The sequence below is a fragment of the Rutidosis leptorrhynchoides genome, chromosome 4 (assembly GCF_046630445.1).
Source record: "Rutidosis leptorrhynchoides isolate AG116_Rl617_1_P2 chromosome 4, CSIRO_AGI_Rlap_v1, whole genome shotgun sequence".
In the NCBI taxonomy this organism is placed as follows: Eukaryota; Viridiplantae; Streptophyta; class Magnoliopsida; order Asterales; family Asteraceae; genus Rutidosis; species Rutidosis leptorrhynchoides.
The window spans coordinates 16,580,154-16,596,267 of record NC_092336.1 but is presented as its reverse complement, the minus strand read 5'-3'; the positions used below and the strand labels follow the sequence as shown (position 1 = coordinate 16,596,267).

Below are 16,114 nucleotides of genomic sequence, written 5' to 3'. Positions count from 1 at the left end.
ACATAATTGAGTCTACATGACCCAATTTACCCAAGAACACCCAATTTACCCAAAAATGGGTCTTAATGTTCATCTTCACACAAACCCTAACCCATACACGAAATCAAAACAAGAATTGAAAGTTAAGGCATACCACAACTATCAAAATGTAGCGAATGACGAGATGAACAACTTTAGAACTTGGACTTTAGCAAGAAACCCTCTTCTTCCTCTTCAAAGTGAGCTTTCCCTCTCTAAAACTCACTCTCTCACTAAAATAAATTGGGAGGTGATAAGGTTGGTGAACAAGGGAGTAAATGAGCTCCCAAACTACTGAACCAAGCATTAAACTCGGCCTTGATGTGAATTTACCAAAATACCCACGTTTAAATTTAAATAAAAACAAGGAATAGCTGGCAGCCGCGTTGCGCGGCGCGCGCCTCATCTGCGCGGCGCGCAGACCCAGTTCAGCAATGATTTTCCCCTTTTTAAATGTATGAAACATGAACTCCACAACTCTAGTCATATAATTACACATACAAACATTATGTACAATAATTACACGGGTCTTACAACGGGATATATTCTCGACTGGATGAAAGAATTCAAAAACGTCCTTCTCAAGCCAGTTAATTTGTTTTTTATGTTGTTGTTCTTGATGAATTTGATTCATGTGTTGGTTGTTAGCTTTTGATCATGATGTTGTAAGTTGGTTCGCTTTCTTTGTTCGGTTTTCAGTAACGTTGAGTTCAGTTCGAATTAGCTTGTATTTAGGTTGGTTTAATTGGTTTACTCTCTTGAGCTCTTTCGTTGTCGTTCACATATATTCGTTGGGGTCCTTCATGTTTTGATGAAAGTTAGTTTAATCTTAATTGTAGTCGTTATTAATTGTTGGCAAACTTAAACCAAAAAAATTAGCATACATCAAACAAGTATCATATCATTTCAAATCAAACGTCGTATAAACAGATCGTTTGGAGGATAATTACTCTCGACACTCGACTCGTCCTTATCCTCGCCGCTGACCACCGTTATGATTCCACCAATCACATCAACCAATTTTACTCACACAGATCCCCAATTTTATTTCAAGAAATAACAAAACATCAAGTACCCCACAAAACCGTTAAGGGGTATCTCTGAATTGTGGGTTCCAAAAAGGGTTAAATTCATTTAGGGTGAAGGTGGAAGAAGATGTCGGAGGTGGTTGAAGGTGGTCGGCGGCGGCGGCGGTTGCTCCCTGAGTTTACGATCGAAAGTGCTTCAGTGGTGGATAATCTGTAAGTTCCATAAGAATTTTTGAATACTTTATAGTTAATAATTTTTTAATAATTTGTATGGGTTCATGTTGAGCTATTAATTAATTTGTATCTATATACCTTGTTATAAACGGAATTATTAGATTAGATTTAACTAAAGTTTGCCTTTGAAAAAAAAAATAAAAAATAGATTTAAGTAAATGTTTCAGAAGAAGGGAGGGACTTAAGATGATTGGTATAATTTCATTTCAATTTCAATATATACTAATTGACACAAAAAATTTGGCCGTCTGGCCCCAAAAAACTAAACCAAACGACAAACAAAACCACACATGGAAAAAAACAAATTCACCCCCAAAAATTTTATCAATATGCAACTTCACCCCCCAAAACAGGGGTACAAAATGTCAATTTTTTATTTTAATTAATAAACTCCACCCGATTTTTCAGAGAGTCATATCTTCCCGCTCGGTGCGAGTTAAATTTTTCCGAGATCACCGTTCAACTCTAAAAAATCTCAAGAATCCAACGGGACTAACTACACGCGAAACGGATATCATTAAAAAAACACTAAATAACGGGCCCTATATTCTCGCTCGGTGCGAGTTAAATTTTTCCGAGACCACCGTTCAACTCGAAATAATTTTACGAACACAACGCAACTAACTATACGCGAAACGGACATCGTTAAAAAAGCTTTACATACATATACATACACGTTCAACAAACAACCCAACATACTAGATATATTAGGTACCAAACAACGTATATCCAAATTCGACCGCGCGTCGAATACAACCGCAGCAACGCGCGGTCGAATTTTTTCTAGTTATAATTATAATTATAATTATAATTATTAAAAGATAGTAATCATGTGTATAATTCAGGATAAACAGACTAATAAAGATGTAATTTAAACTATTTATTTTCTAAGAAGTGAATACATCATATATCAAAACCATATTCGTTGAATACATATGTTATTCCACCCCGTATTAGAAAAATAATATCAGATCAAACATTAATAAAAATAAGCAACATAAACTAATAACAAAATTTCGGCTTTTATTGCCATTTTATTCCAAAGCGTTGAACGAACTAAAAGTTTGCACTTGAAAATTGTTGGTTGAAGTTCAACCCATGAGACCAAAGTACCACCTTTGGTTCATGTTATTGTACTACATTATATATCTAGAGTTCAATATTGGCAGTGCTAGGGCTCTTAACAGGAAATGAGCTTTGTGTATACATGCCGCATCGTCCATCTGGTTCCGAAGTTCTTTCCAAACGTACGTATCCCTTCTCTCCCCAATTTTCTCCCCACGAGTTCTTGCAGATAAAGAACTTTTGTCCTTCGGGTGTCTGTCCATACCCTACAGCGACTAATGCATGACTGACAGCGCTTCCGCATGGTCCAGTAAACACTCCCTGCGGTCATGAAATAAGAAGAATGAGTCTAGTGACGTATTTGATGAAGATAGTGATGAATCCATCACAATATTTTTGATAATTTCACCACATGAAGTGGCGGAACTTGAACCCAACTACAGAGGGGGTGAAATTAGTGACAGGGGGTAAACATTAAAAAAACCTTATTTTTTAGTAAATTTTTATTATTTTAGTGTACAATTTTTTTCCCCGTTAAATTCAGGTGGGGCAGATACCCCCTTTTAGTAACATTGTATTCCGCCACTGACCACATGTATGAATCAACAAGTTGTACAGGACAACCTGTTAATGAATACATTGGAAATACTTGGCTTCTAGGGACCTTATGTGTTACATTACCTCTTTATATAACATGAAATCATCCGAGGCGTCCATCGCAATAGTTACAGGTTGATGTGCAACTGCTTTTACCATCGCCATCTCATCCCTTTGAGGGACATACTCAACTCCGTCAAGCGTTACGGAGTGATGTCCAAACTGAATCCAAATATCCAAATACAATGTTAAAATAAAATACATTTGACTTTCAATTCACTTAATATAAAGAATATTTGTACCTTTGCTTGGCAACATACTTCTTTTTTACCCACATAAGGATAGCTATCCTCTGTTGCAAGACCACCATGCTGGGAGATAAATTTGAATGCATTACATTGCAGGCCTCCATCACATGCACCATTGGTTGTATCACAATCCATAAGTTGTTGTTCTGATAATCGTATTAGTTGTCCTGTTCTAATCGCGTTTATTCCTTCCACTGCACCAACTGCCCCAAACGCCCAACAGCTTCCTGTATGTTACGTTTGATACCCAACATTACAAATCATTACAATTAACAAACTATTGATTTAATTAGCATTAAAAGAAACAAAGGTATTACCGCATTGTCCTTGATTCTTGACAGGGGTAACGGCATTATGGTTCCTCCAATCAATCTCGTTCGGGACATCAGTCGCATTTGCATATGAAAACACCATGTTTGGCTTACGAGGTCCATTACGCGCATATAAATCACCAATCTTTGAATCAGCGTACGTACTTCTAAACTCGGGTCCAGTTAAGTCAGCAAACCTGTTCAAATGCAGCTTATATCCCCTGTTCTCTCTGTTTACCTGTTGAACACGTTGCGCGTTGGTTTTAAACACATTGAACCGATCCGGACGTCTTTTTCCCTCAATGTTGTGGTGACTCTTCCACCTTCCATAAAGAGCCTGCAATGATTCTTCGGATTCAAGATCTTTATCATTGAAATCGAAGCAATTCACAACACCTAGAATCAAAGCTAAAGAAAGTGAAAGGAGAATGATCTTGTTGAATGCCATTTTTTGTTGTGCTTGCTTTCTCTGATTATGGTTTCAAAAACTTTGTGATTGTTGTATTTATAGGAAACTGATTTAACAAAGATAGTAAGTGAGATGATATAATTAGACACATGTTAGCATTGTTTTAGGTCTAAAGATTGGAATGTAACTTTTTCTCGATCACACCATTATTTTAGGACTTTGAATTGGGGAATTTTAGATCGAGTCAAGGGTGAAAATGTTAACGGTGAAGTGATTGAGAATGAGGCCAGGCAACAATTTTGGAATTACCAGTTTATTTTTTATTTTTGTTACAAGCCACTAGTACTATTAGGTGTTGGGAAATATGAACGAAATTTAATTAATTATTAATAAAATATTAATAAATGATTTATAAAATTTCAAATAACTCGAAAACGTAACATAAACAAACAAACAAAATAAAAAATAAAAATTGGAGTCTTTAATACTGTTATAGGACCATATTATATTATATTATATTATATTATATTATATTATATTATACCTATATTATAAAAGACATAGTCCAAGTGAACAGTTTTCGGGGTATTTTCAACTTTTTGTTTTTTTTTTCTTTTTCCCTTTCAAATTCAACCACAAATCACCCCACACTTTATCCAAAAAAACAAATCCACCCCTCAAACAGGGGGGTAAAGTGTCAATTAACCACTCATAAAAAATCTTAAACAAACTCCACCCAAATATTCAACGGGCCATATCTTCGCACTCGCAACGAGTTAAATTTTTCCACCACCATCGTTAAACGCGAAATAATTTTAGAAACACAATGTCACTAGCTATACGCAAAACGGGCGCTTTTTAAAAAACGCTAAATATTTGGGGTACTTTTCATACACGTTAATTCCCCGTTAAATTTTTAAAAGTCGACAACTCCATAGCGAAACGCGGAGATGCACATATATTGTTAATTTTAAATAACATTTAAATCTTTCACGGGTTATACCTTTTAGTTCGACTCGAGTTGCGTTTCAACAACATCATCGTTAGCCACAAAAATTTTTTACAAACTAAACGCAATAAAATACATTAAAAACGCAAATAGTGACACTGTAGCAACTCGGGTACTGTAGCAAACTGAGTTTCGAACCAAATTCGATGATTTTGTGATTTTTTTTCCCAAAAACTCGATTTCTAAGTGTTTTTGACCAAATTTTAAGCACAAGAAAGTTACTAAGCATATATACAACCTATTTCTAACATCAATTGATGTTTTTAAACATCACACAACTAGATTTGAGCTAATTTCTATCAAAAACCCATTTAACACAAAAAAACCCAATTAGAGCAAGAATCAAAGCAAACAAACCTGGATTAATGATCACAAAGATGATGTAAATCAATCCTTACAGCCTCTTGATTCAATCTCTAGCTTAGTTTAGAATAGGGTTTGAGAGTGAAAGAGTTTAGGTACGTTCTAGTTTTGGGAAATTAGGTGAAATGGATGGAAACATCCAGATATTACACTCTTATGTGTTAAAAAATAATACCCCATCACACACGGATATTTACCAGTTATCTAAAATCTTTCGCACAAGATTAGGTAGCCCAAACGAGGTTCAAATAAAATAAACAAACCTGTTCTGGGACCCTTGTCACAAACTGGTCACAACTAAACAACCAAATAATTATAAACATATAATTATAAAAATCACTAATTACGCCATACCCCAGGGTACAATGGTCATTTCATCTAGGCCCAAAATGCGGGTGTTACAAATCTACCCTCCTTAAAAGAGATTCCGTCCTCGGAATCGGGCCAACTATGGTCAACAAACCCAAAAAAAAATTGTTACTCGCACCGCCAAAACACATGGTTAACTTTATCATCTTATCCCCGATACCGACAATATCCACCACAATTGCATAGGGAAATGAGATTCCTGACGTCAATACACTCCCGATACCAAATAACTTGTCACAATCTTCGTCGATCAACGTCCGTTAATCCACTTAAGCCCACAAATTACACGATCAAGTCAAATAATCAGAGTCAAATTCGTGTTTCTTCGCCATTCCGTATCATAAATTTCACGATCTGTCATCCAATATACAATCCACTTTTCTCAATTATCCAAAGCTTAGGCAATAGAATTAGTCATCATGCTAAAATCTATACCTAGGTCCACGAACTTGTCTCGTAAGTCAACAGAACTTCACAGGTTATTCGTCTCATATCCAGTCACATCACAATCCAATATAGCACAGGCCGCCTAATTTCCTTCAGCTTCCCAGAAATTCCGTATGATTTATCACAATATACTCCTGTTGGCCAGACACAAGCATATTATCCTAAATCATACCTTCATTCTGAGTTGCTCGTAACGGAAAAATTCTACTTGTCTCATTCACTAACTTATGTCCAATCATTTTCCTCAATAAGCATCGGTAATTAATTTAACTACTTTATGACTAATCAATCACAACATCTGTCCAATCATAGTTACTCAAACCTTGTCTATCAATCATCTAAATATAATCTATCAACCAGATCATACATCCAACAAGCTTAGGAAATACCGTCATAACAATCATACTCATGCCACTATCCAACAACTTCATGTCGTCCAAAAGTCCACTACACAAACATACTCAACGCATCTCTATCCAAGTCACGGTTCTCAATCCCAAAAAGTCAACCTAAGGGTCACCCTTACCCCACATGGCATCGAAGGGTCGCAACCAAAACATAAACAACATAATGCAACAAAATAAATCTTACACTACTAACAAGATCTACTGATCTACCACACATATATATACACCCAATCATATACATGTATATAACTAAACAATACGAGGATTTTGAAGCATACCTGTATTCACATCATATTCAACATCTGCATCTGCAACCATCTGATAAGCTCTTGCTGTTTCTGTAGGTGGTTTCTTTCTTTTCTGCCCAACTGGAGAACCAGAAGATCCACCTACTGATACCGACTGCGCTCCTGGCCCCGCCCCAGAACTTGATCCTCTTACATACGGACACTGAGCTGACCTATGCCCCGCTTGATGACATCTCCAACATACATCCTCTTGGAACGAACACATCCGAATCTCGTGTCCCACAATACCACATCTCAAACATCTTTTGGTTGAATCTGAACAAGGACCACTATGAGATGATCTGCAACTATAACACCAAGAATTCTGACTTGATGCTGACCCACTCTGTTCTGACCCACTCTTATGTTTCAACTTAACAGACTTCTTTGACCTAGAGTCCGAATGACTCATCACCTGATCTTGTTGTGACATCTCATAACCTACTATTCTATTCCTTGCTGCTCTGACATCATCCTCTACCATCTTGGCCATAACAAACGCTTGCAATAACGTCGTCGCCATCCTAACCATTGTTCTGTACTCTGGTAAAATTATGTTAACAAAGTGCTGAATTCTGGACTGCTCATCTGGAACCCACTGTTGCACAAACCTTAATTTATCCATATACTGCTCAATCACCTCATCTATCGTCATCTGAGGTGTCATTTTCATTGCCAGAAATTCCGTCTTAATTCGATTGAGGTCATAAGACGAACAATACTGCTCACAAACTTTACTATAAAATTGTTCCCAGGTAATCATGTTCACTTGCTCTTTTGGTATACTAGAAATAACCGTATCTCACCAAACCATTGCCCTATTCTTCAGCATACGACTAGCATAAATAACCTGCAATTCTGGTTCACACTGACATGCCTCAAAAACCTTTTCTATCTCTCTTAACCAGTTAAGGGTTACCGTTGGGTTGGAACTTCCCGAGTACTCTGGTGGATTACAATTCAGAAACTGTTTGAAGGTACATTTCTTCGGTTGTTGAAACGTCGGCATCTGATAAGGACCCCACATCTGATTTGGGAACTGTTGATTAAACTGAGGTGGCATCTGATACTGAGGTGGTAACCATTGCTGTTGTTGGAAAGCACTTTCAATTTGCGGATAATTATTTGACTGCACCGGATACCCACTAATCGTCTGATTCGGTACACAACCACTTGGATTCACGGTTACCTGACGTTGTTCTAATTCCCTTATTCGATCACGTGCTTCCTTTAACTTACTTTGCAAATCTAAAATTTGTTCCTGCGGATCCTCTTCTGACACATATCCGTCTTCATCTGGGGCTCTGAATGTTCCGGGGGCTGACGGACCAGTTGCGTTTCCTGTATTATCTGCCATATCTGTACTACCACAACAACTCACACAAACTCTTAGTGGAAAACAGGTTAGTACCTATCAACTAACACATGTAATCCCTACATTCACTTAACCCGTCCCCTCAGATATGTTTGACACAACACAAGGTTTGGGAACATGACATTCAACCCAATGTACATGCGGCCAAACCTATGCTCTGATACCAAGTTGTGACACCCTGATTTTTTTTTTTTTTTAAAAATCACAGCGGAAGTCTTAATTCACATAAATACCCTTAGTTAATTACAAACATGATTATCACAAATCATTAGCTAGTTACTTATTACAAACCACCGGTGTTACGTTAAACAACTAGTTACATATTTATAAAGGTTAAGACATCAGAGTTCGTCTTGTCAAACATATCGTCAACCCAACTCCCGTCCCTACCAGCACTAAGATCCAAAACCTGCAAGGGAGGAGGTGAGGGGGTTAGCACGAGGCTAAGTGAATGGAATCATCTAACAGATCTAGCATACAGTACCAACTTGTACAACTACAACCATCCATAACAGGAAACCGTCAACTAACAACTAATCATTTGGCAACTATCAACTAGCAACTATGCTCCAACTAGAGACTCGGCGGCTTGTACGAGCACACGACCACTAGCTGATCAGTCTAGCGTCTACCGAAAGTCCTTACTACTGAATCTCCAGTATAGTAAATCCACACGCAGGTGATGCGTCATTCAGTACTATACTCAACAAACAGTAGCCAACTGGACCCAACCACAACAAGGTTGACCTCTCTGAGCTGAACCTAACAACAATAGGTTCCAACAGGCAACTACAACTTGTGCACACAACTGTTAAGCAACTACCACTACGAACAACTGTCCCTACGACTAGCATGGCAACTCTACAATGATCTTTATTACAACATATCTACTAAGTATAGCAACTAAAACAGTATAACATAGTAGCACAACTTGCTACTCTATACTACACCCGGAGATAATCCCACTCACCGATTACCAGCTACAGCTCAGTTATCTTACTTCTGAGCTTCTTCCTTGTTCTTATCACCTGAGAACAACATAACGAAGTCAATATACATATCTCAATCAATAGTATAAGCAAATCATACTATAAACTAGGTCATAACACCATATATTCATAATTTTATGAGTCTACATCATGACTCCATTCAATAATGGCATACAGGTGCGTGCAAAACACGACATACACACTAAAACTCCTTTTCCGACCCAAAAACAGTTTGATCTAGTTTCTTAAAAGTTCACCATTGAAAAGTATTCTTTATTACGATTCTAACGATAGTTTATTCATCAAAAACGGAGTTACGTTTTGAAAGTTACGCCCGTTTCAATTTCATAAAAGGTACTGTAGCAAATAGTGGTTTCCGAACACTGTAGCAAATAGTGACATTGTAGCAACTCGGTACTGTAGCAAATAGTGACACTGTAGCAACTCGGGTACTGTAGCGAACAGTGGTTTCCGAACACTGTAGCAACTCGGTACTGCAGCAAATAGTGACACTGTAGCAATTCGGGTACTGTAGCAAACTGGGTTTCGAACCAAATTCGATGATTTTGTGATTTTTTTTCCCAAAAACTCGATTTCTAAGTGTTTTTGACCAAATTTTAAGCACAAGAAAGTTACTAAACATATATACAACCTATTTCTAACATCAATTGATGTTTTTAAACATCACACAACTAGATTTGAACTAATTTCTATCAAAAACCCATTTAACACAAAAAAATCCAATTAGAGCAAGAATCAAAGCAAACAAACCTGGATTAATGATCACAAAGATGATGTAAATCAATCCTTACAGCCTCTTGATTCAATCTCTAGCTTAGTTTAGAATAGGGTTTGAGAGTGAAAGAGTTTAGGTACGTTCTAGTTTTGGGAAATTAGGTGAAATGGATGGAAACATCCAGATATTACACTCTTATGTGTTAAAAAATAATACCCCATCACACACGGATATTTACCAGTTATCTAAAATCTTTCGCACAAGATTAGGTAGCCCAAACGAGGTCCAAATAAAATAAACAAACCTGTTCTGGAACCCTTGTCACAAACTGGTCACAACTAAACAACCAAATAATTATAAACATATAATTATAAAAATCACTAATTACGCCATACCCCAGGGTACAATGGTCATTTCATCTAGGCCCAAAATGCGGGTGTTACAGAACATGTCGGGCTCCCGCTCTACGCACCTGCTCACACCTTTCGAGCTCTTCATGTTCCATCACTGTTTCAATATGTCGATATTTTCACTAATGGGCTGCCTACATCTCTATTCATAAATTTGAGATCCAATTTGAATGTTCGGAATGATCCTCCGAATAGTGTATAGTTATTAGAGTGTACATATTGTATAGATGCTTCTATGTTAGTTTAGCCCATTTAGCTCAAGTATAGTTGGTTATGATGTCCTAATGCTTGCACCCTGTAATAGTTGTTCAATGCCATTGATAATTTATGAGAACACTTACTAACATAAACATGGGAAATTGATGAAAATACACTTTTTTTTAAAGCTTCAAACAAAATACACTTTTTTAAAAAAAATTGTCTTTTTACACCATTCGGTAGACGGGATTTCTGTCTACCACCTTTATCTGTCGTCTACTACCATTTTTACAAAGTAGTAGACAGTAACAACAAGGTAGTAGACAGTGAGAACAAAGCAGTAGACAGCCAATTACAAGGTACCTAACCGTCTACTGCCTTGGTGTTACTGTATACTACCTTGTATTATTGGTGTCGACACCTACAACAATGTAGTAGACAGTAACAACAAGGCAGTAGACGGTCAGCTACCTTGTAATTGGCTGTCTACTGCTTTGTTCTCACTGTCTACTAACTTGTTGTTTCTGTCTACTACTTTGTAAAAATGGTAGTAGACGACAGATAAAGGTGGTAGACAGAAATCCCGTCTACCGAATGGTGTAAAAAGACAATTTTTTTTTAAAAAGTGTATTTTGTTTGAAGCCCTTAAAAAAAATGTATTTTGAACAATTTCCCCATAAACATCCTATAATACATATACTTTTATTTTTAGCTTGTATCGTATTGTATACATTCATTATTGATGTAATTTTTTTAATTCACAAATATTTTATTTTAGTTAAAAGAAATGAGCCTTTTGTGTTGATAAGAGAGTTGAGAAGTTAGTGTTTAGTTATTAGTTGTGTTTTGTGACGATATAACGTTAATATGCCAATTAAAAAGTTTAGTTATATAATACAAGTAGTAAGTGGTCTGAAATCCATATAGTTTGCTCTAAAGGAACATTACAATTAGCATATAATAACCTTACCTTCTCATTCGATACCGAACAATGTGCATGGCCAAACTATCATTAACATTCATCACCATCCATAACCTTTTTTTTTCTTGGCAAAAAAACGAAAACCATCCATACCCTTTTGACTAAATCCCAAATTCCCCATTAACATCCTTAAAATAAGTGAGAAAGGGTTATATTTTCTATTCCTGGACCCCAAAAAAACGCACTATAAAAATGGTCACTATGTCTTAACCTCCTCTGTTTATCATAGAGTGTACCCCTTGCCCCCAAGTCACCTATTACATGGTCTCATTTTATTTTAATGTTAAATATGATTTCATGTAACTAAAATAATCTCTAACATCACAATTTTCAAGCCAAAATCCAAGAAATGGAAACCAAAATTATGTTTATTTTACTTCTACTTGTTTTGGTTTCAATTCTAGGCCTTGTGGATAGCTTTGAATACCATGAGAAAGAACTTGAATCGGAGGAAGGATTGCAGGGCATGTACGATAGATGGAGGAGCCACCATAACATAGCAGAAGTAAGCCATGACGATGAAGCTCTGCGGTTCAATGTATTCAAGTCCAACGTGCACCATGTTCACAAATCAAACAAGATGGACAGGCCATATAAGTTAAAGTTGAACAAGTTTGCGGCTATGACTAACCATGAGTTTAGGAGCACATACGCTGGCTCAAAGATTAGCCATTATCGTGCACTCCATGGAGTTCGTAAGGGCAACTTGACTTTCATGTATCAAAACGCCGCTAATATCCCTCCTTCGGTTGATTGGAGGGATCATAACGCCGTCACCCCTCCCAAAGATCAAGGCAAATGCGGTAACATCACTACAAATGTTTCAGTTAGTATTTAATTATTTTTTTATGTATTTATTTTTAACGTAAGGCCTCAAATGTAGCTAGTGAGGATTGAACCTGGGTCTCTATTCGATATTTATAAACATCCAACCACTAATCCACCTCTCGAGGTTAAATGTTTCAGTTCTAAAGTGTACCCTCAAATAATTCTAACATTTACTCTAAGGGCATGTGTTAAAAAAACATTAAATCAACTTACTAAATCATGAATTATAGCACGTGTTAGACAAATCTTTAATACTTTGATTATGTTCATACACCAATAATTTTGGGTCTCTACAACTTGGTCATGATCTAATGCATTTCGGTTATCAGGAAGTTGTTGGGCATTTTCTACGGTGGTTGCAGTCGAAGGAATAAACGCGATTAAAACAGGGCAATTAGTATCATTATCAGAACAGCACCTTATCGATTGTAATAGTGTATTAAACAATGGATGTGATGGGGGACTAATGGAACCGGCATTCGAATTCATTAAAATCCATGGAGGTCTAGCTACAGAGCAGAACTACCCTTACAAATGTCAAAAAGGGATCTGTGATCCGTCTAAGGTACATAAATTAGCACTTCATCCATCCTGAAATAAATGTTCGGTATAAAATAGCAAAACAATCTGAAGAATATGAAATTATCATATTTTTAGTTGTTAATCCTTATATCTTATTGCTTTGTTTCTTTTTCTTTTTATCCAGGTCGGCACTCAAGTTGTGACGATTGATGGATTTGAGGATGTACCTGAGTGCAACGAGGAAGCATTACTAAAAGCAGTTGCACACCAACCTGTATCTATTGCCATGGATGCTAATGGTCACGATATTCAGTTCTATTCACAGGTAACATAACAAACGACTAAATTACAATTTATTTAATAAATAAAATAAAATAAATAATCCTAGAATCGCTTTTCATTTACTTTACATTTTCAGGGAGTTTTTACTGGACAATGTACAACGGATGTTAATCATGGTGTAGCGATTGTCGGATATGGTCAAACTCCCGAAGGAATGAAGTATTGGATAGTGAAGAACTCGTGGGGGCCCAAATGGGGAGAGGGTGGATTCATACGAATACAACGTGGTGTTCCGGATAAAATGGGACTTTGCGGTGTAGCAGTGTTGCCCTCTTATCCTCTTAAGAACTCGAATACGCCGCTTAGGACTGAACTCTAAGAAGAAAAAAAACAGACAAACAAATTAGGATAATGTTTATCAATCAGCTTGTTCCAATATAATCTGAATTCTTATAAAATTACGGTAGTCAGATCAAATATGTAGTTGTTTAAGGATTGTAATTTTGGCGGAGAGGTTCAATAATTTTCTTGTTATTTTGTTGGACCAAGATTTGTATATGAATGCTGAGTACTCTACTCTAGTGAATATGTTATTTTGTTAGATCAAGACTTCTCTGTTTTGGCTGCAATGATAATGTTAAAATTGCTGGCTACAAGTTGTAACTAAAAAAACTTTTAAACAGATTTGTCAATTTATCTTTGACGAGTTAATACGGATTACAAACTCGGGATTTGGTGTTTAATGTGAATGTGAATGTTTGTAAGTTATAACAACACAAGTATATAGAATTAAGAACAGTTCAACAAAATATGATTGTACGTTGTATTTACTATAGATACACAACTAGAATTGGGTCAATGATAAATCCAATCATAGTTTTCTAATTGAATATTTGTGATAAGCTTTGATTTGATCTCCTCAATCTTCTATGTCATTTGATCTTCACTTTGTAAAATTCTTCGCTCGTTAGAATCTTCAGTCTGTAAATATACTTCGGTCTCTATCTTTAAACACTGAACCTTCAATTTGTGATATAATGGGCTTAAGCACTTTAGTGAAATCAAACTTTCTAGAGTCAAGTTTGACTCTTCATATTTATAATTTGGGTTCATATAATTGAATTAGGTGGTATTGGGTTCGTATTAACTCGGAAGCAATCTCTCTATGCAGTGAATAGAGAGAGGGATGATTTTTCTCTACTTTCGAGAGTGTTTTCACTTTAGGTGGAGAAATGACTTTGTTAAACATAACAACATCAACTCATCATGATCATTATCAATTGTCTAAGACATGATTAACTATCTGTTTATTGCTTTTACTTTTTAATAAGTTAATGTTAGTGGAACAAATCATGGATCCACTAATCATGATATTGGTGTTGGTGTGGTTCATTTGCTTTTCAATAAGTTAATAGTAGTGGAGTAAAGTAGGTGTGGTTTTCTTTTACAATGTAACTCTATTTATATGTCATTTTCCAGCATGTTAATCTATCCAAGAAGAATCACAATCCTTAAGTGCATTTACCTGTGTATATTTTCAATTTCATTTAGCAAGTATTACACTGTTGTTGAGCTTAAGGTTCAACATTTGGTATCAGAGCCAGCTGTGCAAACAACATGTCTGATCTACAAGTTGTTGGTGTGATCAAGAATTTGAACAACCAATACTACAACACCTAGTCTACGTGTATAATTTCTTATATGCAAAGACATGATCTGTGGGAAGTGGTGAAGGGGAATGATGTTCAACAACCTACAGCAGAAGATAACAATGGTGTATTAAGGAAATGGAAGGTGAAAGCAGGGAAGGCTATGTTCGTATTGAAGACTACGATCGAGGAAGAAGTGCTTGAGCACATTCGTGCGGTTGAAACTCCAAAGGAGGCATGGGATACACTTGAAAAATTGTTCTCGAAAAAGAATGATACCAAGCTCCAATTGCTGAAAAGTGAATTGCTTTCAATTAAGCAACGTGATATGAAAATATCAGAGTACTTTTACAAAGTAAAATCTCTTTATCGTGAAATATCTGAATTAGATGCAGAAGAACGAATCGGTGAGGCCAGAATGAAAAGGATAATTATTCATGGCTTAAAGCCTGAATTTCACAGCTTTGTGGCTGCGATACAAGGATGGCAAACACAACCATCACTTGTAGAATTCGAAACTTGCTTAGCGGTCAGGAGTCGTTGACAAAACAGATGGGAGAAGTCTGTGTGAAGGCCGAAGAAAAGGCACTCTATGTCAATAAAAGTAAGTGGAATTCAAAGTATAAAGGTGGAACCAGATACAAGAAGAATGATGATAAAGTAAAGACTCAAGAGAGCAGTAGTAAAGGTACTCGTTTGGAGAGTAGTTCAAGCTATCAGACAAAGGGCAAGAAGTACGTTCCAAGATGTTACAACTGTCAAAAGAGAGGACACTTAGCAAGAGATTGTCGTGCTCCAAAAAATGAAGAAGTAAACACGGCCCAATCAAGAGAGGGCAACGGGTGGGATGTTGAAGCATTAATGGTAACCGAAGAAGACGATGAAGTGTCATTTTCTGTTTCAAAGCCTAATAAGCTTGATCATCATAGTGACTGGATTGTTGACTCAGGATGCTCAAATCATATGACTGGCGATAATGAAAAGCTTAAAAATATGGTGAAGTACAATGGTAGTAAGGTGGTGGCAACAGCAAACAATTCGAAGTTATCAATAGCACATGTTGGTGACACCACTGTATTGTCTTCCCAATGTGAAAGTGAAGTGTCATTACAAAATGTGTACCATGTGCCTGGCATGAAGAAAAATTTATATTCTGTCCCACAAGTAACATCATCGGGAAATTTTGTGTTGTTTGGACCCGAAGATGTCAAGGTTTACGAGAGAGTTCAAGTCATTGGTGAACCCGTGATGATGGGGAAAAGGAAGGAATCGGTTTATGTGATGTCAGTCG

At 36.6% G+C, this 16,114-nt stretch overlaps 1 protein-coding gene across 3 annotated transcripts; it reads left to right on the top strand.

Moving 5' to 3' along the window:
• The first annotated feature begins 854 nt into the window (after nucleotides 1-854).
• On the top strand, nucleotides 855-13,781 carry LOC139904524 (vignain-like). 3 transcript variants are annotated; one of them, XM_071886434.1, is made up of 6 exons: nucleotides 855-1,259; nucleotides 2,450-2,527; nucleotides 11,947-12,345; nucleotides 12,700-12,935; nucleotides 13,077-13,217; nucleotides 13,311-13,781. In XM_071886434.1, exons 2-6 carry the CDS (start codon nucleotides 2,488-2,490, stop codon nucleotides 13,551-13,553), a joined length of 1,059 nt encoding a protein of 352 aa, XP_071742535.1. In that variant the 5' UTR covers nucleotides 855-1,259; nucleotides 2,450-2,487; the 3' UTR covers nucleotides 13,554-13,781. The 3 variants fall into 3 exon arrangements, with proteins under 3 accessions (XP_071742535.1, XP_071742536.1, XP_071742534.1); XM_071886435.1 differs by lacking the exon at nucleotides 2,450-2,527 and having other exon boundaries at nucleotides 858-1,259; XM_071886433.1 differs by lacking the exons at nucleotides 855-1,259; nucleotides 2,450-2,527 and having other exon boundaries at nucleotides 11,460-12,345.
• The last annotated feature ends 2,333 nt before the right edge of the window (nucleotides 13,782-16,114 follow it).

Coding starts and splice junctions, on each gene's coding strand:
- LOC139904524 (XM_071886433.1), top strand. CDS start 11,892: ATGGAAACCAAAATTATGTTTATTTTACTTCTACTTGTTTTGGTTTCA. Junction 12,936..13,076: donor GGATCTGTGATCCGTCTAAG/GTACATAAATTA, acceptor CTTTTTATCCAG/GTCGGCACTCAAGTTGTGAC. Junction 13,218..13,310: donor ATATTCAGTTCTATTCACAG/GTAACATAACAA, acceptor TTACATTTTCAG/GGAGTTTTTACTGGACAATG.